Source organism: Schistocerca gregaria, chromosome 3, assembly GCF_023897955.1.
Source record: "Schistocerca gregaria isolate iqSchGreg1 chromosome 3, iqSchGreg1.2, whole genome shotgun sequence".
NCBI classification, from domain to species: domain Eukaryota; kingdom Metazoa; phylum Arthropoda; class Insecta; order Orthoptera; family Acrididae; genus Schistocerca; species Schistocerca gregaria.
Window position 1 is genome coordinate 270901057 of NC_064922.1, and position 23043 is coordinate 270924099.

Genomic DNA, 23043 nt, shown 5'->3' on the forward strand with positions numbered 1-23043 from the left:
TTTACGATGACGACCGTGTTTACGAGTGTGGCTGTAGTGCACTGTTGTGGTTTGGTCTAGCTGTCGCAGTGTCCGCATGTAGCGCTTGCTGCTATTGATATTCTGCATTCGTCTCCGCACGCAGACCAACTGTAGTACACCGTGTTACCAGACGTCTGTGATAGTGTAGTGTTGTAGGAACTGTGACCATGGTGTATTAGAACTCTGAAAAGATGGAGATGATACTCAACCTATGTCGAGTGTCGACGAAATGCAGCTGAAACGTGCAGGGTGTATGCAGAACGGTACCCGGACAGAGAGCATCCAACGTGCCGCACATTGCAAAACATCTACCGCCAACTGTATGCAACAGGTATGGTCGTAGCACGCAAACGGGTCCGCAACAGGCCCGTCACAGGAGAAGCGGGTGTAGTTGGTGTGTTAGCTGTTGTTGCCATGAATCCACACAGGAGTACGCGGGACATTGCAGGAGCCGGTGGACTGAGTCAAAGCAGTGTCATGCGCATACTGCATCGTCACCGCTTTCACCCGTTTCATGTGTCGCTACATCAGCAATTACATGGTGATGACTTTAATCATCGAGTGCAATTCTGTCAATGGGCATTATCAGAGAATCCGTTGCAGTTCTACCTGTTTACCGATGAAGCGGGTTTCACAAACCACGGGGCAGTGAATCTACGGAACATGCATTACTTGTCCGTGGACAATCCTAGCTGGCTCCGACAGGTAGAGCGAGGGCGACCGTGGACTGTAAATGTATGGTGCGGAATCATTGGCGACCACCTCATTGGTCCTCACTTCATTGCAGGGGCCCAAACAGCTGCAACATACATCGCGTTTCTACAGAATGATCTGTCAACGTTGCTCGAAAATGTCCCACTGGAAACGCGTCGGCGTATGTGGTATCAGCATGATGGTGCACCTGCACATTCCGCAATTAACGCTAGGCTGACCCTTGACAGGATGTTCGACGCGCGTTTCATAGGATGTGAAGGACGCATAAATTGGCCAGCCCGTTCTCCTGATCTTACAGCTCTGGACTTCTTTCTGTGGGGTACATTAAAGGAGAACGTGTACCGTGAAGTGCCTACAACCACAGAGGATATGAAACAACGTATTGTGGCAGCCTGCGGCGACATTTAACCAGGTGTACTGCGGCGTGTCCGCCATTCATTACGCCAGAGATTGCAATCAACACTCAGAAAAAGGTGACAGTGGATAATATAAAGTACAAAGTAACACTCGCCCTACATTTCACTTAGGCAAAACAAGAAATATTTTTCCTATACATTACGAGCAACACACCGATTATTTTAGACTTAACCAACACCCAACAAAAGAAGACAGTGGATTATATAAGGTACAAAGTAACAGTCGCCCTACATTTCACTTAGGCAAAACAAGAAGTATTTTCCCTATACATTACGAGCATAACACCGGTTCTTTTAGACTTAACCACGTTGAGATACCCATAATAGCTAACAATATGTACCTAAACAGACACAGACTGCATGACATTCATAACAGCCTAACTGTACTCCACACAGAAAATAATCTTAGAAATTTTGATCTACTAGAACAATTACAGACAACGTTACACACAGAAAAACATCGCGAAAACGGTTTGAATGAATTCATGGAGTTTAGTAGCCTCAGTTTTTTTAGTAGTTTTAAAAGTTTATGTTTTCCTATAGAAACACATATTTAATATTGCAACCATTTGATAACATGTGTGACATATTCACACAAAAAATTATAAATAAATTATGTATAATTAATAATATTGCAACTTTGTACCTCCTTTGAAATAGTAACACCTATGTATTTGTAAAAATGCAACAACTTTACGTTGGAAATTCTTGTTTTGAATTGTGTTTACAGATGTGGTGTAGAATGGAAAGTATTTATATGTATATAAGTACATCTACTCCTACCATACTTGAAAACCATGTATCCACTAGAGGTAACAGTAAATTATTTTTGTATTTGTCTCCGTTTTGTAAACTTACATTCACAGCGTGCCACTTTTTAATAGTCAGTTCCACAAGAAAGTGTACGCCACTATCTGTATGAAATAAAATACACAATTATAAATATAAATTTACACGAAAATACATGTTATTACTAATTGCACAATTGCGTAACAGTTGATCCAATCACCACCATTATCGATTATATCTTGGCACCTTAGCCCTCTCCCCAGTAAATAAACCACATTTCCAAACTCTAAATATCATTTGACCCACTTCGCAATGAATGTCTTGGACTTTTCAAAGAATTTTAGCAGCAGCTTCATACGAAAGCTTTGATAATTTTGAGTGATTTACAAGGAACACTGCCTTGTGATGCTTTTAGATATTTTGCCCTCTTTTTAAACTACAACCGACAAAACAAAACTTTCATCCCACACTTAATCTATACAATGTGCAAAAGGGCATTGATTATGGATTCGAGGCAACTACCAGAGGTATCGCTGCGGACATTACATTTAAAATTATGGCGTACACTGTCTTTTAGATCTGACTGTGTATCACAGTAATCTTACTGGGACCAGAATTAATCTAAATTTGGAGAAAATTGATGTGGAGTGTCAAAGCACCTGAAGATGAGCCCCCAGGACTCGAAATGGATCGTGCACTGAAATAAAATCACGATTTGTTACTCGAGGTGGTTGTTCTTTATTTTACAAAAGTCATTATACATTCACGTTATACATGATGTAAATATGGCTGCATGCTGACTATTTAGGAGTGTTCTTTTTTATTTCTTACTATTTTTTTACATTCAGATGCAAAATAATAAGTCTTACTCATAACCTTTTTACATATTATAAAAGCAGAAGCAGAATAAATGGGCCACACCAAACATAAACTGAGCTTTAGCTGACTGGAGGCGTGTACTGTGGTCCAATGAGACGAGTTTTTGCCTCTTTTCTAAAGTTGAAAAGCGTGGAGTGCAGTGATGGGTCATTGAGGCGTTTAATGAGCAGTGTGTCTAAGTAGGCCTCTATTGAGGCCGAAGGTGGTTCTGTGACATTTTAGGGTGTATTTTGTACCACACTTGGACACTCTCATTCAGGTTCTTTGAACATAAATAACTCTGGTGTTTGGGCATAGGGTTTTAAACAGTATGTTGGGAATTTAAAATCCTCTCTGTGGCGAGTGCTGCAGGTTTGGTCGAAATGGAAAGAGTGAAGTGTCCGTTGATTTCTATATAAGGACAACAATACCTCATATATGTAAAGGGAAGGAATATATAGTGCATTTAGATTTTGTAACAATGGTCGACATTATACCTGTTGTTTGGTGACACACTGCCACTATTTTTTTTTTTTAATTACGAGTCTCATGACGTTCGCTGAATTTTTCCTGAAGTTTCTGCCGTAACAATTAACCAGCTCAAATCAAGAGCAAGAGACTATCTTTCTGATTCCTATGCTTGTGGCCCCTGATAAAATAAACACTGCAAAAGTAGGCTGTTAAGTTTGTTTGTTAAAAGCTTATGTGTGCGTTCGAATGTAAATTTATATCAAAACTTATGCCTAAGAACTTGACGTGGCTCACTTCTGTGATATCCTGATCATTGGAAGCTACCTTTATTGCATTTCATTCTAACGATTTAGCTTCACATTGCTTCATTTTTTGTTTTAGCTACATTTATTTTCGGTCCATTTTGATGGAACCAAGATTCAAGTTTCTCTCAAATATTTATGACAAGTTCTGGAATTCCCTAAGTCACCTCATTTTCAATTAGAAATGATGTATCGCCAGCAAACAAAAGTGAATGAGCATCGGTATCAAGTGGTAGGTCGTCTGCGTAGAAAAGGAGCAGATAGGACGGAATATCGACTCCTGCTGAATTCAGGGCCAATTATTTTCCAGTTTGAAGAGCAATTTCTTGAATTTGAAGTTATTGTTGCTCTTTGCTCCTTATTCTGTTAAAGCTGAACCATCCTGAAGCAGTGTCTCTTATTCAATATAAATGTAATTTGCGTAGAAATAAGGAGTGGTTTACTGAATCGAAAGCTTTTGTCATGTCACTGTGACCTTTCTACTCTTATCTAATAGGAGCATATTTTTTTACTTAACTCATTGATTGCGACACTCCAGGACATGTCGATTGGCCCACTTAATAGCCAATCTCACTCTCACTGAAATTGTCTGAAATTATTAGGACGGCTGGTGAAATGTAACATGTATTATACTCTCCAATTTGGTAACTCAACGGGGTCTAATCACTAATGAGTGTATCCTTATAAATATGGCATAAATGAAGAAGCTAGTGGACTCTCTTTTCCATCGAAATGAGGTCATTGTGAAGTCTGAAAGAAGTGGTGTTACATGATATTAGCAAAATGCCTCTTGAGGATGACGAGTTCTTTGTCCAGTGTACGTATTTCATCTACATGTCTAGATCTACACGAGCACTCTGCAATTCACAATTAAGTGCCTGGCAGAGCGTTTATCGAACCACCTTCAAGTTATTTCTCTATCATTCCACTCCTGACCAGTGTGCAGGCAAAACGAACACTTAAATCTTTCTGTGCGAGCTCTAATTTCTGTTATTTTAATAGAATGATCATATCTTACTATGTAGGTGAGCGCCAATAAGATATTTTCTCATTTGGAGGAGAAACTCGGTGATTGAAAGTTCATGAGAATAGCCCGCCACTACGAAATGATTGCCACCCCAGCCCATGTATCACATCTGTGGCACTCTGTCACCTATTTCGCGATAATATAAAACGAGCTGCTTTTCTTTGATCTTTCTCAATGTCCCCCGTAACTCTTCTCTGATGCGGATCCCAGACCGCATAGCAATACTCCAGAAGAAGACGGTGTAATGCAGGCAGTCTCTTCAATAGGCCTATGGCATCTTCTAAGTCTTCCGCTAATTGGTTAATCCAAACTATAGAGGTGAAAATATTGTTCAATAAAGGTAAACCTATCTAACTTCGCAGTATTAAGGATTGTAAATAAAAAACATAATATTCAATATAGAAATTGCATATTTTAGATGTAAGAGACAATTACGTAATGAAAACTTTTGATGTTATAAAATATAGTAAACAAAGTAGACATGCTACCTAATTTCACCACAGCATAACTAATTCTGTGGCGCTACATGCTTTAACTTCGTGAAAATGTGCTGAATACCCAGATAATTTTGTTTTGTATTGCTAAAATTCGCTCAACGCATTTTTCATTCATTTCAGAATCAGTGTCACTGTCACAAACATTTACATAAGTATTACACATAAAGATGGTAGCATCAGGTGAATCAATGGACCGGCAACTTTCATTGAACCATCACAGATAAAAACAACACTGAACCCCAGCACTTTTATTCTTACCACAGGTGGAGCTCTCTTTACAAGTTGCACAGATGCCCTCATTTCTTGTCTTCTTTCACTTAAACACTGATTTCACTGTGCAACAATGGTTAGTGGTTTATTTGGTTAACGTTCAGGCTGAACCCTATTTCCTGCATCTGTATTATGAAATTAACTTCTAGTTCGCTTGTGAGAACAAACGATCTCCCCATTTTCCCAAATGTCACATTGTCTTTGTTGTCATCACTGTGATCCATAGTTTTTAAAGTACTCCACAGAATGGAGAAATGTTTAGCATCTTTGCATATCGTTCACATTTCTTTCAAAAACTAATGTTATGCTCCATGAAATTCATCAGCTGAATAAAACTGTCTTCTCTTGCTCACATAGCTCTCATTTCAAGCGTAAGCCCTATATATTGTGACATGAAACTTCTTAAAAAAAATTGTATATGTGATTCTGAATTTATTCCAGTATATAAAAAGTCGAATTGCTTTACACAAGCAAAGTATGAAACAAACATCTGCAGAAGGAGTAAATCACAACACATAGCCCCACGTGAACAGGGAGAAAAACAGCCCCATCTGCAGACATTTCGAAAGATCGAGCAAATCAGACCTTTGTGAATAAAGTCAGCAATATTTGTTGATACATACACTGCGTATGTTGTTATACAAGTGATAATAAGAGTTAAAAATTTCACGTTATTGTGGTTTGTAAACCTTAATTTGTTAGGTTGTATTCTTTAACTATGGCAATAACCCATCACACCGACTGGGTTGGAGATTTTCTCAGCTCAGCGACTGGGTGTTGTGTTGTCCTTATCATCATCATTTCATCCCCATCGACGCGCAAGTAGCCAAAGCGGCATCAAAACGAAAGACTTGCACCTGGCAACGGTCTACCCTATGGGAGGCCCTAGACACACAACATTTACATTTTACCCATCACAATTCGCTCACCTCTAGAGCTTGTTCTTCTGTCCTGTCAATTATGCAACAAAAATACCCTTACTACAACCACACGCTGCCACACAGAGATACTGGCGCACACTGCAAACGACCTTGACTATGTGAGGAACTAGTGCACTGTTGCAACATCTCCTATTTCATCCTGAATAGCCCCGTGAGCGGAATAGCCCCGCTCTACCCTAACCCTACTTCGCACATTTGCTTAGACATGGAGACATTGTTTCTGAAATGGACACAAAACTTAAAAGGAGTCGTCGTTTTCCTAAGCGAATGATTCAGTAATAAGGCTTCTTATGGTGACTAAGATTATGAATATGTTCCACCGGAAATACAAATTCGTATGAGTGTCTAACTAATTGCTTGAACCTTAATGAATGTGCATTACAGGATCAGCGCAGCAAACCACGTATTTCTCTCCACACAGCAAACAGTAAATTACTTGTATGATCTGAAACTTTCCTGGCGTATATGCTGTTTGAAGGGTTCTCTGGTGTGCAGCCGGAGACGATTGTTGAACGCCCACGATACTTCGGCGAATAATCATCATCAGCACCACCTGATTATGGCGGAACAGTTACACGCACAAATATCATGGGCATTCGATGATCGTATCCGGCTGGACACCCGAGAACCCTTCAAACAACGAAAACAATAAATTAATTGTTCCACACACAGCGTTCTTTGCCGCTCAAAATGCCTCACCCGTGTGGAAGGCATTCCTGCCATTTGTTGGGGACTTTTGGAATTGTGTGTAGAAGGCCTACCTTACTTAAAGAGAAAGAATGTGTCTGCTATTACGAAGTAAAGTATATCACGGAGTTAGGTAAGTTTAGCCTATTTTATGGCGTTATACAGGGTGCGTCAAAAAAATGTACACACACTTTGAAGCGTCATAGGAAATTGATTTCCCGTTCTACAGTGTTAAATTTCTGGAAATGGAAAGCTTAAAGTAAAATTGGAAAAATAATGTACTTTGCAAATGTGATTAATGTTCAAACTGGTGGCCTTCAGCATCAATACATCTCTGAGTACGAGTCACCACTGATTACGGACATCGTACCAAAGTGTCCAATGAGATTCCTGTGCACACCGCCTGAATCTCATTTCAAAGTGTGTCCAGGTTACGTGGTTTACGTTTGTACACCTCATCTTTTACTGTGCCCCATAAGAAGAAATCCAGAGGCGTGAGGTCTGGAGAGCCTGCAGGAAACTCGATTGGTCCCCTGCGTCCTAGCCACTGGTCTGGCACATTGTGATCCAGGTGTGTGAATGATAGTGCGACAGGGCGCCATCTTGTTAGAAATAAAACTCATCATTACCGTATAATGCGAGAACGGCAGGGAATATGAAGCCAGCAAGCATTGTTAGGTACGTTTCTCCAGTAACAGTACCTTCAAAGCGGAAAGGCCCAATGAGTCCCCTTGCAGACAAACCACACCACACATTTACACCAGGCAAATTCACAGCCTTTTCCACTGTAATGTGAGGATTATCTGCAGCCCAGTACACACAATTGTGCCTATTGACAGTTCCATTGAGTTTGAATTGGGCTTCATCCGACCAAATTATGCTACCCATAAACCCCGGTTCACGTCTCACCATCTCCTGAACCCATTCACAAAATTCTAACCTTCGATCTGGATCGTCGTCACTTAGCTGTTGCACCAGCCTTGAAATGTACACACGAAACTTGCCTTTCTTCAGAATGTGTAGCACACTACTAGCACTTACATTACTCTCACGTGCCGCTTGCCTTGAAGATTTTTGAGGCGAACGCTGAAACAGTCGCAAGACTGCAGTTGTGGAATCGTCACTTGTAGCTGTACGACGTCGCCCTGGTCGGCTTTTATGCACATCACACACTGTTCCACGAATTTTGAATTTGTCTCGTAGACGTGTAATTGTTAACCTAGAAGGTGGTTCTGTACCATACACACTTCTCCACGGTCTTCGAACCGCAGTTACATTCCCAAACTTGCAGTACCACTTACTTATCTGCTTCCGAGCTTCAAAGCTCAAATGCACGTCCGTCATGTTGCTGTTACTTTCTTGCCACTGCTGCCACCTGTTGAAGAAACATAACATTACTTTCTCACAGATATTTAACCTTGTAGAACGGTAAATAATCTGTCTATGACAGTTCAAAGTGTGTATACATTTTTTTGACGCACCCTGTAGATCACTGCCATATGGAAAGTGGAAAAGAAGTCCTTAGAGAATAACACGGCAATATTTCCAATTTATATTTCAAATTTTATGTCTTAAGTGGACTAGCCTTCGTATCGCAAGTGTTGTGCTCGGCCATGCTGATTTCCCACGTGACTTGTTTCCAGCATCGTTAGCAGTGCGCAGGCGCAAGCGATCCTGTCTCGCCACGCCAGCCTGCTGGAGCGCATGGACGCGTGGCAGAAGCAGATGTTCGCCGACTGGGCCGCCCAGGTGCCGCAGCAGTGCAGGGACAACCTCAAGCTGAGCCTGCTGGCGCGCAAGCAGGACGCCAGGGACCTGTTGCTCAACTTCCACCCGCAGGTCAGCACGACCGACATTGCATATTTGCCCTGTCTTGAAACGTAATGTTCCCTGGACTCACAGAAAGAGTCTGTAGCGTAAAACTTAAATTAACCAACAGCCCGAATTAGAAGATACCAGCATCACACTTCACGTGGCATTTGCATTCATTACACCTACAGTAATACACAGCAAGTCACCTTACTGGGTGTGATGGGTGGTATCTGGCGTGGCCCAGTCACACTACTCCCCTCCCCCCCCCCCTTTCTCCTCACACTTGTTATCACTCTTGCGGATGGTATGAAGGAGTAACAACAGTCGCTAACCCTTCATATAAACCAGGGCCGGCCAAACGCTGCACAGTGTGCAGACGTGCGGAAGTGCTGCACATGTGCGCACGTGTGCGACAGCGACATCTGTTATTAGACATATGTCCTAAATGAACAGCGGCGGCTCCACTTCGATGTGGAGCAAAAATAGCGCGACATATCCAGTCTCGTTTACCCCTGGTGACCGTAACCTTAACAGAGAAGTACTGAGAAATGGCAAATACTGTGAAAAAGCAAAGGACGGGAGATCTATGTTCTCAGTCGTTTAAAAATGACTGGGAACTGCAATTCTTTTTTGTAGCCGTTGGTGAAAACTCATAGTGTTTGCTGTGCCGCCGAAAAATAGGCGGCCAGCGTAAGTTTTCAATTGAAAGACATTACAATACATATCACAAAGACGAGTGTAGTGTACTCAACAGTGAAGAACGGCAAGCAAAATTAAATGTCCCTAAGAAAATGGATGAGACACATCAACTCGATTTTACTGTACTTCTTAAACTCTTAGTTTCTGGGAAACCCTTTTCCGAAGGGGAGTTTGTGAAAGGGTGTCTGATTGATGCTGCAGAACGTGTGTGCCCCGCGAACGTTAGCAGGTTTCAAGAAATCAGTCTATCCAAACAAACAGTGACAAGACGTATCAGTTCTATGGCCGGCGATCTGCACAGGCAGCAAATAAATAAGGCTAATTACTTTGTTGATTTCTCTGTTGCGCTCGATGAAGCAACAGATCTTACACATACAGCCCAGATTGTGATATACACACGAGGTGTCGATAACGCACTTTGTGTAACAGAGGAGCGACGTCTGTGCGTAGAAACATGCACTACATGAATGCTGACGGCTGCGGCGTACACGCTGTTACCCGGAATTTGCACATGTTCAAGAGCACAGCACGCGTGCAGAATTTCTGGCCGGCCCTGGTATAAACTCTAAAATCAATTATTTTTAGATTACTAGTAAGAGTATCGACAGTGGTTTCTTTACACATTTATGATAGATGCTTCCTAATCGGAGCTTGTAACAATACCACCACTTGCAAAGTAGGTTCTTGTTGTTGTTGTGGTTTTCAGTCCTGACACTGGTTTGATGCGGCTCTCCATGGTACTCTATCCTGTGCAAGCTTCTTCATCTCCCAGTACCTACTGCAACCTACGTCCTTCTGAATCTGCTTACTGTATTCATCTCTTAGTCTCCCTCTACGATTTTTACCCTCCACGGTGCCCTCCAGTACTAAATTGGTGATCCCTTGATGCCTCAGAAAATGTCCTACCAACCGATCCCTTCTTCTGGTCAAGTTGTGCCACAAACTTCTCTTCTCCCCAATCATATTCAATACTTCCTCATTAGTTATGTGATCTACCCATTTAATCTTCAGCATTCTTCTGTAGCACCACATTTCGAAAGCTTCTATTCTCTTCTTGTCCAAACTATTTATCGCCCATGTTTCACTTCCAAACATGGCTACACTCCATACAAATACTTTCAGAAATGACTTCCTGACACTTAAATCTATACTCGATGTTAACAAATTTCTCTTTTTCAGAAACGCTTTCCTTGCCATTGCCAGTCTACATTTATATCCTCTCTACTTCGACCATCATCGGATATTTTGCTCCCCAAATAGCAAAACTCCTTTACTTCTTTAAGTGTCTCATTTCCTAATCTAATTCCTTCAGCATCACCCGACTTAATTCGACTACATTCCATTATCCTCGTTTTGCTTTTGTTGATGTTCATTTTATATCCTCCTTTCAAGACACTGTCCATTCCGTTCAACTGCTCTTCCAAGTCCTTTGCTGTCTCTGACAGAATTACGATGTCATCGGCGAACCTCAAAGTTTTTATTTCTTCTCCATGGATTTTAATACCTACTCCAAATTTTTCTTTTGTTTCCTTTACTGCTTGCTCAATATACAGATTGAATAACATCAGGGACAGGCTACAACCCTGTCTCACTCCCTTCACAACCACTGCTTCCCTTTCATGACCCTCGACTCTTATAACTGCCATCTGGTTTCTGTACATATTGTAAATAGCCTTTCGCTCCCTGTATTTTACCCCTGCCACCTTCAGAATTTGAAAGAGAGTATTCCAGTCAACATTGTCAAAAGCTTTCTCTAAGTCTACAAATGCTAGAAACGTAGGTTTGCCTTTCCTTAATCTTTCTTCTAAGATAAGTCGTAGGGTCAGTATTGCCTCACGTGTTCCAACATTTCTACGGAAGCCAAACTGATCTTCCCCGAGGTCGGCCTCTACTAGTTTTTCCATTCGTCTGTAAAGAATTCGTGTTAGTATTTTGCAGCTGTGATTTATTAAACTGATAGTTCTGTAATTTTCACATCTTTCAACTCCTGCTTTCTTTGGGATTGGAATTATTATATTCTTCTTGAAGTCTGAGGGTATTTCGCCTGTCTCATACATCTTGCTCACCAGATGGTAGAGTTTTGTAAGGACTGGCTCTTCCGAGGCCGTCAGTAGTTCCAATGGAATGTTGTCTACTCCGGGGGCCTTGTTTCGACTCAGGTCTTTCAGTGCTCTGTCAAAGTCTACATGCAGTATCGTATCTCCCATTTCATCTTCATCTACATCCTCTTCCAGTTCCATAATATTGTCCTGAAGTACATCGCCCTTGCATAGACCCTCTATATACTCCTTCCACCTTTCTGCTTTCTCTTCTTTGCTTAGAACTGGATTTCCACCTGAGCTCTTGATGTTCATACAAGTGGTTCTCTTATCTCCAAGGGTCTCTTTAATTTTCCTGTAGGCAGTATCTATCTTACCCCTAGTAAGGTAAGCCTCTACATCCTTACATTTGTCCTTTACCCATCCCTGCTTTGCCATTTTGCACTTCCTGTCGATCTCATTTTTGAGACGTCTGTATTCCTTTTTGCCTGCTTCATTTACTGCATTTTTATATTTTCTCCTTTCATCATTTAAATTCATACAAGTGGTTCTCTTATGTCCAAGGGTCTCTTTAATTTTCCTGTAGGCAGTATCTATCTTACCCCTAGTGAGGTAAGCCTCTACATCCTTACATTTGTCCTCTAGCCATCCCTGCTTAGCCATTTTGCACTTCCTGTCGATCTCATTTTTGAGATGTCTGTATTCCTTTTTTGCCGGCCTCATTTACTGCATTTTTATATTTTCTCCTTTCTTTCTTCAATTAAATTCAATATTTCTTCTGTCACCCAAGGATTTCTACTATCCGTCGTCTTTTTACCTACATGATCCTCTGCTGCCTTCACTACTTGATCTCTCAAAGCTACCCATTCTTCTTCTACTGTATTTCTTTCCTCCATTCCTGTCAATTGCTCCCTTATGCTCTCCCTGAAACTCTGTACAACCTCTGGTTCTTTCAGTTTATCCAAGTCCCATCTCCTTAAATTCCCACCTTTTTGCAGTTTCTTCAGTTTTAATCTACAGGTCATAACCAATAGATTGTGGTCAGAGTCCACATCTGCAAAGTAGGTTAGAAATCAGATTAATAATCAAAGTAGATTATTAATCAAACTAGGTTAGAAATCAGATTAATAACGTTGCTCACGCAGCATATGTTCGCTTTATCGGGCAACCACAAAGTTATTGACTGTGGATGGTATCGTCAGAATGGAAATATTGGAGTCACTGTAAAAAAAGTCATTAATTTTGGCACATATCTTGAATGGATTCCCACGTAGATTTCGTCGAAGTTGTTATGGCTCATCTTGTTGATTCTAGGGTGATTCCACTTTGACTGCCAGAAGGTCCAGATCTGTATGTTAGCAATATTTGAAGACCTAACAAATGCTTTTTTCAGGAAATTCTTAAAGATCAAACAATCCCAGATCAGAACAATGGTATGGTAGAAATGATTTTTGACTTGGTGTCCACGATCCATATTTTTATTAATCATCTTGTAAATTCACATATACTTCTTCTTAATTGTCACACCATCAAGAAAACAGTTTTGTATCAATCTTCATATATTTAATTTTCTCTTTAACCGAACACAAGACTTGACTGTTCTTTTACAAAGCGAAATAACAACTTAACTTCTGCAAAGTGAAACAAAGATTGTCTCTGTGCGCATTCACGCCAAAACGTTTACAAGTAAGTCAAAGATTATAACAGTCTCACAGAAATGAATACACACAAGAACCATATCACTGTAATATATCGATACATCGGATACCTATACATTAATAAAACCAAATGTGAATATTGTCACAAAAATATGTATGTTACCTCACAGAAAAGTAGTATGATATTACTGGTACCGAGAACTGGGGATGGAGTGCCGTAATGGTCACGTAAATAAAGAATCATTACAAGCTTAAAACTCAGATAGAGTACATTCTAACAAGAGACCCTTTGAGTGCGAGGTCACAAGTTAAATCTTTAGTCAGGCTCATCTGAAAGTGTTGTGTTAACAATTATGACAGGGGAAATATTAGCTGCTAGTAACTCACCATGTGCATCAGAAGGGGGACAGAAAATAAGTGTTCGGGAGGTGCAGACATCAACCTTCTGTTGGTAGCATGTGTTACACTTCATGTAATGGGTATCGTCGACAATCAAGAAAAGTTCGTAACAAACCATTAACTCCTACCATGAACACCGAATGAAAACTGGCGCGTCACAATGGTTACACAGGTTCTCACCGTCAAGATCGAAGGCAAACTAATTGAGAGTTACAAACCGTGCAGGACTTTCAGCTGTATATCCACCCTTAAGGAATGCGTATAGAATCGTGTCGCTGTAACGGCATGGTGGAAACTAATGGAATGTGATGGCGTGCAACCGAATGCGAAACAGTCTGTCGTGGAGCTCATTGTGAAACTGGCGATCCTATATGGCGTAGCTGCATATAGTGCGATAATAATTATGTTTTATAGGCACAATAAAAACAGACAACCAGAGGCTTAATTTGTGCAATGGTTTCAGGAGGCCAACGGCCTTGCCGCAGTGTTAACACCGGTTCCCGTCAGATCACGGAAGTTAAGCGCTGTCGGGCTGGGCGAGCACTTGGATGGGTGACCATCCGGTCTGCCGAGCGCTGTTGGCAAGCGGGGTGCACGCAGTCCTTGTGAGACAAACTGAGGAGCTTCTTGATGGAGAAGTAGCGGCTCCGATCTCGGAAACTGGCATACAGCCGGGAGAGCGGTGTACTGGCCACATGCCCCTCCATATCCGCATGCAGTGACGCCTATGTGCTGAGGATGACACGGCGGCCGGTCGGTACCGTTGGGCCTTCATGGTTTGTTCGGGAGGAGTTTAGTTTTAGTTTAGGTTTCAGGTGGTATGAACTGCAACGTCACACACTTTTCAGGAGGGATAGCTTGCTATAAAGGAGTATGATTTTTATACACAGACCAGAAATGAAGGAAAATCAAGTTCTTTCGACCAGCTATTCGCCAAAAGCAGCGCTCATATCATGGTTGTAGTTCTCTTACGCCCATTATCCCATGCTTGCTTGCTGTCATGTAATTATTCCCTACTGCCCTACGCGCGCGGAAAATAGTCGTAGGAGGCAGAGCCCCTTCAACTTCCCGCAGAACAAGAAATAACTTTCCAGCCAATTTACCATCCACATTAACAGTCGGCATAATTCTATACGAAAGCATTAAGGCACTGATGTTAATTGACCTCGAACAACACTCTTAGTATCTCTAATTTCCAGGGTCCCTTTCATATACATCTCATCTGCACATTTTCGGACCACTTCTGCAGTTTGCTTCGTCAAATCGTTTTAAATTTAGTAATCTTAAGTCTTCCAGTTCCGTAGCACTGTTTGAAGTTTTTCAAACGCCGGCCGGAGTGGCCGAGCGGTTCTAGGCGCTACAGTCTGGATCCGCTCGACCGCAAAGGCCGCAGGTTCGAATCCTTCCTCGGGCGTGGATGTGTGTGATGTCCTTAGGTTAGTCACGTTTAAGTAGTTCTAAGTTCTAGGGGACTGATGACCTCAGCAGTTAAGTCGCATACTGTTCAAAGTCATTTGAACCCAGCCAAGTTCTACAAACATCCACTGCTTCGCTTGAAATCACTGTAATCTTCATCGCGCGCAATTTGATATTCATAACCTAGTAGGTAACTATCATGCACGTCCTGTAAATAGTATCGAGCATCTTTGAAACACTCAAACACCAGTTTTTGTGAAAAGTGTTCCTTGTCCTCCCTTGAATATCCATAGTTTTCTTTATGCACCACAAGGCCCTATAGCTGCGGACTTACTCTAAATCTCTTCATAATCGTTTTAACTACGCTGCGGATGATCTTTCACGTACGCAATTATATTCATTACCCGCTCCTTGGACAACGGTTGTCCTTTACTACGTTTCACTGGGGACGCAATTTGTGGATTCCTGACGAAGATGAGTAACTACATGGCTCGGCACCTGTTTCAGTACCACTCTCACTTGTTAAGCACGTACCGTCATCATTGTACTCCTCGAGTACATTGTCCACACAGTCGAGTGTATACCAGACCACACATTCCAGAGACTCACCTTGTAGAAACACTAACATTTCTTCTGCCACTTCTTTCTCAGTCTGCGAAATCCCTTGGGTTCCTTTCTGACGAAATGTCAGCTTAGGCAACTGTTGTTGTAGATACAATGCAATGTTTGCTTTATCTGTTGTTGGCATTGCTCCGTTTTGCATCAACACCACTAGCACTGTAGCACTGTTGTGAATTAGTCACCGTTTAAACACTTCAACTGCACTTCGTAGTCTCATGCCATTGTAAACCTCGAGTCCCGCCCCCTGTTGCCATTAGCAGCCAATGCCGTGATTGCATGACAGACAATTGTGAGGCACCGAATGCCATTAACATCATTGGCCTTTTACAACCTCACACTCACTGGGTTCCTTGTAAGAAGAGTCAGTAACATCCATCTCCTGAAATGACCACGTCAAGAAAGGTAAATTAACCGGAGGAAATGGCATCATGTTGTTTGATTTCTATAGATACACTCCTGGAATTGGAAAAAAGAACACATTGACACCGGTGTGTCAGACCCACCATACTTGCTCCGGACACTGCGAGAGGGCTGTACAAGCAATTCTCACACGCACGGCACAGCGGACACACCAGGAACCGCGGTGTTGGCCGTCGAATGGCGCTAGCTGCGCAGCATTTGTGCACCGCCGCCGTCAGTGTCAGCCAGTTTGCCGTGGCATACGGAGCTCCATCGCAGTCTTTAACACTGGTAGCATGCCGCGACAGCGTGGACGTGAACCGTATGTGCAGTTGACGGACTTTGAGCGAGGGCGTATAGTGGGCATGCGGGAGGCCGGGTGGACGTACCGCCGAATTGCTCAACACGTGGGGCGTGAGGTCTCCACAGTACATCGATGTTGTCGCCAGTGGTCGGCGGAAGGTGCACGTGCCCGTCGACCAGGGACCGGACCGCAGCGACGCACGGATGCACGCCAAGACCGTAGGATCCTACGCAGTACCGTAGGGGACCGCACCGCCACTTCCCAGCAAATTAGGAACACTGTTGCTCCTGGGGTATCGGCGAGGACCATTCGCAACCGTCTCCATGAAGCTGGGCTACGGTCCCGCACACCGTTAGGCCGTCTTCCGCTCACGCCCCAACATCGTGCAGCCCGCCTCCAGTGGTGTCGCGACAGGCGTGAATGGAGGGACGAATGGAGACGTGTCGTCTTCAGCGATGAGAGTCGCTTCTGCCTTGGTGCCAATGATGGTCGTATGCGTGTTTGGCGCCGTGCAGGTGAGCGCCACAATCAGGACTGCATACGACCGAGGCACACAGGGCCAACACCCGGCATCATGGTGTGGGGAGCGATCTCCTACACTGGCCGTACACCTCTGGTGATCGTCGAGGGGACACTGAATAGTGCACGGTACATCCAAACTGTCATCGAAGCCATCGTTCTACCATTCCTAGACCGGCAAGGGAACTTGCTGTTCCAACAGGACAATGCACGTCCGCATGTAACCCGTGCCACCCAACGTGCTCTAGAAGATGTAAGTCAACTACCCTGGCCAGCAAGATCTCCGGATCTGTCCCCCATTGAGCATGTTTGGGACTGGATGAAGCGTCGTCTCACGCGGTCTGCACGTCCAGCACGAACGCTGGTCCAACTGAGGCGCCAGCTGGAAATGGCATGTCAAGCCATTCCACAGGACTACACCCAGCATCTCTACGATCGTCTCCATGGGAGAATAGCAGCCTGCATTGCTGCGAAAGGTGGATATACACTGTACTAGTGCCGACATTGTGCATGCTCTGTTGCCTGTGTCTATGTGCCTGTGGTTCTGTCAGTGTGATCATGTGATGTATCTGACCCCAGGAATGTGTCAATAAAGTTTCCCCTTCCTGGCACAATGAATTCACGGTGTTCTTATTTCAATTTCCAGGAGTGTATATGTTTCTGTCCAACAGTTTATTTACAACTCCATCTTTCCTCTTTATTAACAAAAAGTCACTTATTGAATATTTCATACTAAATATTACGGCCAAAAATAAATTACATTACACAACGATAGCTGTTATGATTACTACACAGGTCAACACTATCTGGACGGAGAGTTAGAACTGCACGAATGTGCAACTTACGGAATTAATAAAATCTATATCTAGGGTTACCAGAATGAAATTTTCACTCAACTTCGGAGTATTTGCTGATATAAAACTTGGTGGCAGCTTAAAACAGTGTACCCGACTGAGACTCGAACTCGAAACCTTTGCCTTTCGGAGACAAGTGCTCTGCCGACTGAGCTCCCCAAGCACGAGTCAAGACCCGTCCCCACAGTTGACTTCCGCCAGTACCTCATCTGCTACCTTGCCTGCGAGAGGCATAGGTCCGAGTTCGATTCTCCGTCCGGCACACTCCTTCGATCTGCGAGGAAGTTTCATCAATATGTGAGGGATAAGCGAGCAGAATAGTAAATGACTTCCGACAGGAACTGCGCTCTGGTCTAAGGTGTACCAATTCCGCTTTTAACCTGTTCGTGCTTGCTTGCCCGACAGGCAAGCAGGCATGCTGCCGCACGTTATCAGCAGAACGGCTGCTATACTCCCATCCAAGCCAAGCTATGCCTAACCCAAGCAGGCTACAGGAATCTTGCTGGCCTGCCCGTCTTCCCGCTGAGCTATGCTTCGTAACAGTTTATTCTGTACGCTTTCATTTTAGTGTAAGTAGGTTCGGAAGTTGACGAATAGTCCGTTCGTTTTATATCCGAGTATTACAGGACGAGGTTCAATACAGGGTGATTCAAAAAGAATACCACAACTTTAGGAATTTAAAACTCTGCAACGACAAAAGGCACAGCTAAGCACTATCTGTCGGCGAATTAAGGGAGCTGTAAAGTTTCATTTAGTTGTACATTTGTTCGCTTGAGGCGCTGTTGACTAGGCGTCAGCGTCAGTTGATGCTAAGACGGCGACCGCTCAACAGAAAGCTTTTGTGTTATTGAGTACGGCAGAAGTGAATCGATGACAGTTGTTCAGCGTGCATTTCGAACGAAGTATGGTGTTAAACCTCCTGATAGTTGGTGTATTAAACGTTGGTATAAACAGTTTACAGAGAATGGGTGTTTGTGCAAAGGGAAAAGTTCTGGACGGCCGAGAACGAGTGACGAAAATGTAGCACGCATCCAGCAAGCATTTGTTCGCAGCCCAGGAAAATCGACTCGCAGAGCTAGCAGAGAGCTGCAAATTCCACAATCAACTGTATGGAGAGTCCTACGAGAAAGGTTAGTTATGAAACCTTATCGTCTGAAATTGGTTCAAGCGCTGTCTGCAGCTGATAAGATTAAAAGAATCGATTTCTGTGATTTTATCCTTGCTCAAATGGAAACAGATGAATCTTTCGTTTCAAAGATTGTGTTTAGTGATGAAGCAACTTTCCACACTAACGGGAAAGTCAACCGTCACAATGTCTGTATATGGGGCACTGAGAATCCGCGGGAAACAACTCAGTATGAACGTGACTCGCCTAAGGTGAACGTTTTCTGTGCCATTTCAGGCAATAAAGTTTTTGGTCCCTTTTTCTTCGAAGGTGCTACTGTAACTGGACTACAGTATCTGGAGATGTTAGAGAATTGGCTGTTCCCTCAGCTCGAACAAGAAGCACAACAATTCATATTTCAGCAGGATGGAGCGCCACCACATTGGCACTTAACTACCTGAACGTCAACTACCCGAGGCGATGGATCGGCCTCCAGGCAGCCCGGGACAGAGCACTTCATCACTGGCCTCCAAGAAGCCCTGATCTTACCCCCTGCGATTTTTTCTTATGGGGGTATGTTAAGGATATGGTGTTTCGGCCACCTCTCCCAGCCACCATTGATGATTTGAAACGAGAAATAACAGCAGCTATCCAAACTGTTACGCCTGATATGCTACAGAGAGTGTGGAACGAGTTGGAGTATCGGGTTGATATTGCTCGAGTGTCTGGAGGGGGCCATATTGAGCATCCCTGAACTTGTTTTTGAGTGAAAAAAAAAACCTTTTTAAGTACTCTTTGTAATGATGTATAACAGAAGGTTATATTATGTTTCTTTCATTAAATACACATTTTTAAAGTTGTGGTATTCTTTTTGAATCACCCTGTATAATATACATACTCGTTTTGAGTCATTGTTGGCCAGAAAATGGTTGATTTTATTTCTGCTTTTTCCGTTTTCGGCGTTTTTCGGTTTTATATATTTGTTTATTTATTTTCTATACGAATGGTTTTCTCTGCAACTTCACCTTCCCTCGACGAGTATTGGCTATTCTCAGTTCGAACCACGACCAGATCATCTCAGAATATGTTTTCTATAATAAGCAGGACCATCTCTGAAAACCAAGATCGGTGCAGTAGGATAGAGTAACGTAAAAGGATAATGTGCCAAGTGGAAACAGTCAGAAGTCTTGGCAACGAGGTCATTACAGGTTCAGCACAAGAGAACGAGGATGAGGGAGGAAATCGGCTGCGTGCTTTTAAAGGAACCATCCCGGTATTCATCTTAGGCGATTTATGGGAACCATGAAATACCTACATGTGGATGGAAGCACTAGTAATTGGACCCTGCTCCCCCCGAATGTGAATTCAGTGCCCAAACAACCCCGCTCGATAGTAGAAGGACTACTGTTGTCTACCGTCACATCAGTAACTTCTGGAGTTCTTCCTTATATTCAACACGTATTCTGACACTGTCTCCTTCTGTTTCAGCTTCCTCTACTTGTATTCTTCGCTAATTTTTTGCCTTTGATCTCCTCCTCACATCTGCTAATATTTATCTGTGTCCTTTGTCCTGACATTCACCAACTATAAATTCTTTCTTGGTGTTTTGACAGTTAAAATCTATAACTATTGTAGCGAATATCAGATTTTCGACACTAAGATTTTTTTAAGTTTATTTCTGATTAAGAAGAGCTGTAAATGTCTCTATTCATCCTAATGAGAGCATATGATAGACTATTTGAATTTTATTTTAAAAAATTACACTCAAGCTTCTAAAATGGAGACCAATATAAAATCTACCATTATCCTGGAAGTCGCAATATCGTTTACATTTTAAGCGCATATCCTAATTTTCGAGTCGCATATCGCAAATAATAATTTAATTGCTGCTACATGTTGAGGATATTCCACAAATATTCTGTTCAAAAAATGGCTCTGAGCACTATGAGACTTAACATCTGAGGTCAACAGTCCCCTAGACTTAGAACTACTTAAACCTAACTAACCTAAGGACGTAAGGACGTCACACACATCCATGCCCGAGGCAGGATTCGAATCTGGGACCGTAGCGGTAGCGTGGTTCCGGACTGAAGCGCCTAGAACCGTTCAGACACAACGGCCAGCAAATATTCTGTAATGCTGGAATCTTAATCGACTGTTTTCAAGTGTACTGACGTCCCCAGCTGTCACACTTATCCCATTCCTGTTCCCAATGTCCCTTTCGCACCCCCCTCCCTGCCCCCCCCCCCCCTCTCTCTCTCTCTCTCTCTCTCTCTCTCTCTCTCTCTCTCTCTCTCTCTCTCTCTCTCTGTGTGTGTGTGTGTGTGTGTGTGTGTGTGTGTGTGTGTGTGAACTCATATAAGAACAAAAAATGTTTTTACGGCTGAGGCGATAAGATAAAAGATTTATTTTCTTACGTGCTTGTTGCAGCTGAGCGCTATCCTGCGAGAGGTACATTACTTGCAGCAGATGGGATACAAGGATATACCGCAAGAGGCCCTTGACCTGTACGAGAAGGGAGAGATCTTCCGCAAGTACACCAACAGCCTCAACCAGACCATCACCTGGTGCGTAGCTCCAGCAGTACCTACGTAATTTGTTGATATATTTGAAATAATTACGTGGTTAAAGATCAGTTGCCAGAAATATTACAACTATATTGTTCATTAACAAATTCCAACACTAGACTACACGCCCTTGTCTTTCAAGAGCACAGGAATTGAGAACTGAGAATCTATTGTTACTTATGAAGTGAGACAAATTATTTTATAATGATTAGAAAGTATAATTTTGCACCTAACGACTTATAAAAGAAAATATAGTTGCCGAGATATAAGAGGCGATTAAAAAGTTTCCGTTTAAAAGCCATACAGTCCAGAGTCAGTATGCCAATCAGGAAAAATCGCAGTGGGCATTGAGGAAATCATCTCACTGACGCTTCAGGTTGAAGATACACATTTGGTAAAACGCAGTGTCCTGCTGCGTGAAGAAGTCCGTAACTGCCTGCTGCATATTCTCGCCTGACAGGAATAGTCGACCCTTCAAGGTCTTTTCTAACAGTCCGAAGGCGTGATAATCGCACTAGCAGAGATCAGGATCGGAGAGCGGTCGCTCGAGTGTCTCCCTCTTTAATTAGCCTAACTTCTACGTTGTGAAATTTGCGATATGCAGACGTGCATAATATTGATGTGGCAGTACCCCTTGTCGCAGTTTCCCGGACATTTCACACTAATTGCACAAGTTCTTTAATTATGCATGGATGTTTGTTCTTCAGCTACAAGGAAAAGATTAAAAGCAAGTTGGTCCTGTTTAACGCATTTGGAAGTATCGCCGCCATGATTTACGTTACCGCATTTACAACATGTACTTCGGAAAGACACGAATGTCAGACTACTCGCTTGCTTACATGTGGGTGCTTCTACATTACTGCCCATTAAAATTGCTACACCAAGAAGAAATGCAAATGATAAACGGGTATTCATTGGACAAATATATTATACTACAACTGACATGTGACTACATTTTCACGCAATTTGGGTGCATAGATCCTGACAAATCAGTACCCAGAAAAATGGTTCAAATGGCTCTGAGCACTATGGGACTTAATTTCTAAGGTCATCAGTCCCCTAGAACTTAGAACTACTTAAACCTAACTCACCTAAGGACCATCATGGTGCTGTAAACAGAACCTGGATTCATCAGCAAAAATGACGTGTTGCCATTCGTGCACCCAGCTTCGTCATTGAGTATACCATCGCAGGCGCTCCTGTCTGTGATGCAGCGTCAAGGGTAGCCGCAGCCACGGTCTCCGCGTTGATAGTCCATGCTGCTGCAAACGTCGTCGAACTGTTGACGCAGGGACTGAGATGGCTACGATCCGTTACAGCCATGCGGATAAGGTGCCTGTCATTACGACTGGTAGTGATACGAGGCCGTTGGGATCCAGCACGGCGTTCCGTATTACCCCCCTGAACCCACCGATTCCATATTCTGCTGACAGTCATTGGATCTCGGCCAACGCGAGCATCAATGTGGCGATACGATAAACCGCAATCGCGATAGCCTACAGTCCGACCTTTCACAGGCAATGGCTGTCAACTGCTGCTTGTGTATGAGAAATCGGTTGGAAACTTTCCTCATGTCAGCACGTTGTAAGTGTCGCCATCGGCGCCAGCCTTGTGTGAATGCTGTGAAATGCTAATCATTTGCATATCACAGCATCTTC

The 23043-nt window shown here is 43.0% G+C and overlaps 1 protein-coding gene and 1 pseudogene across 1 annotated transcript in view; both read left to right on the plus strand.

The window, feature by feature from the left end:
• Positions 1 to 23043, plus strand: part of LOC126355394 (dynein beta chain, ciliary) — a 677699-nt gene that overhangs the window by 98223 nt on the left and 556433 nt on the right. The window contains exons 12-13 of the mRNA XM_050005692.1: positions 8637 to 8832; positions 21249 to 21385. Of these exons, the coding sequence (XP_049861649.1) occupies positions 8637 to 8832; positions 21249 to 21385 (333 nt within the window). The remainder of the gene's footprint in view (positions 1 to 8636; positions 8833 to 21248; positions 21386 to 23043) is intronic.
• LOC126356652 (5S ribosomal RNA) lies at positions 14067 to 14184 on the plus strand (annotated as a pseudogene).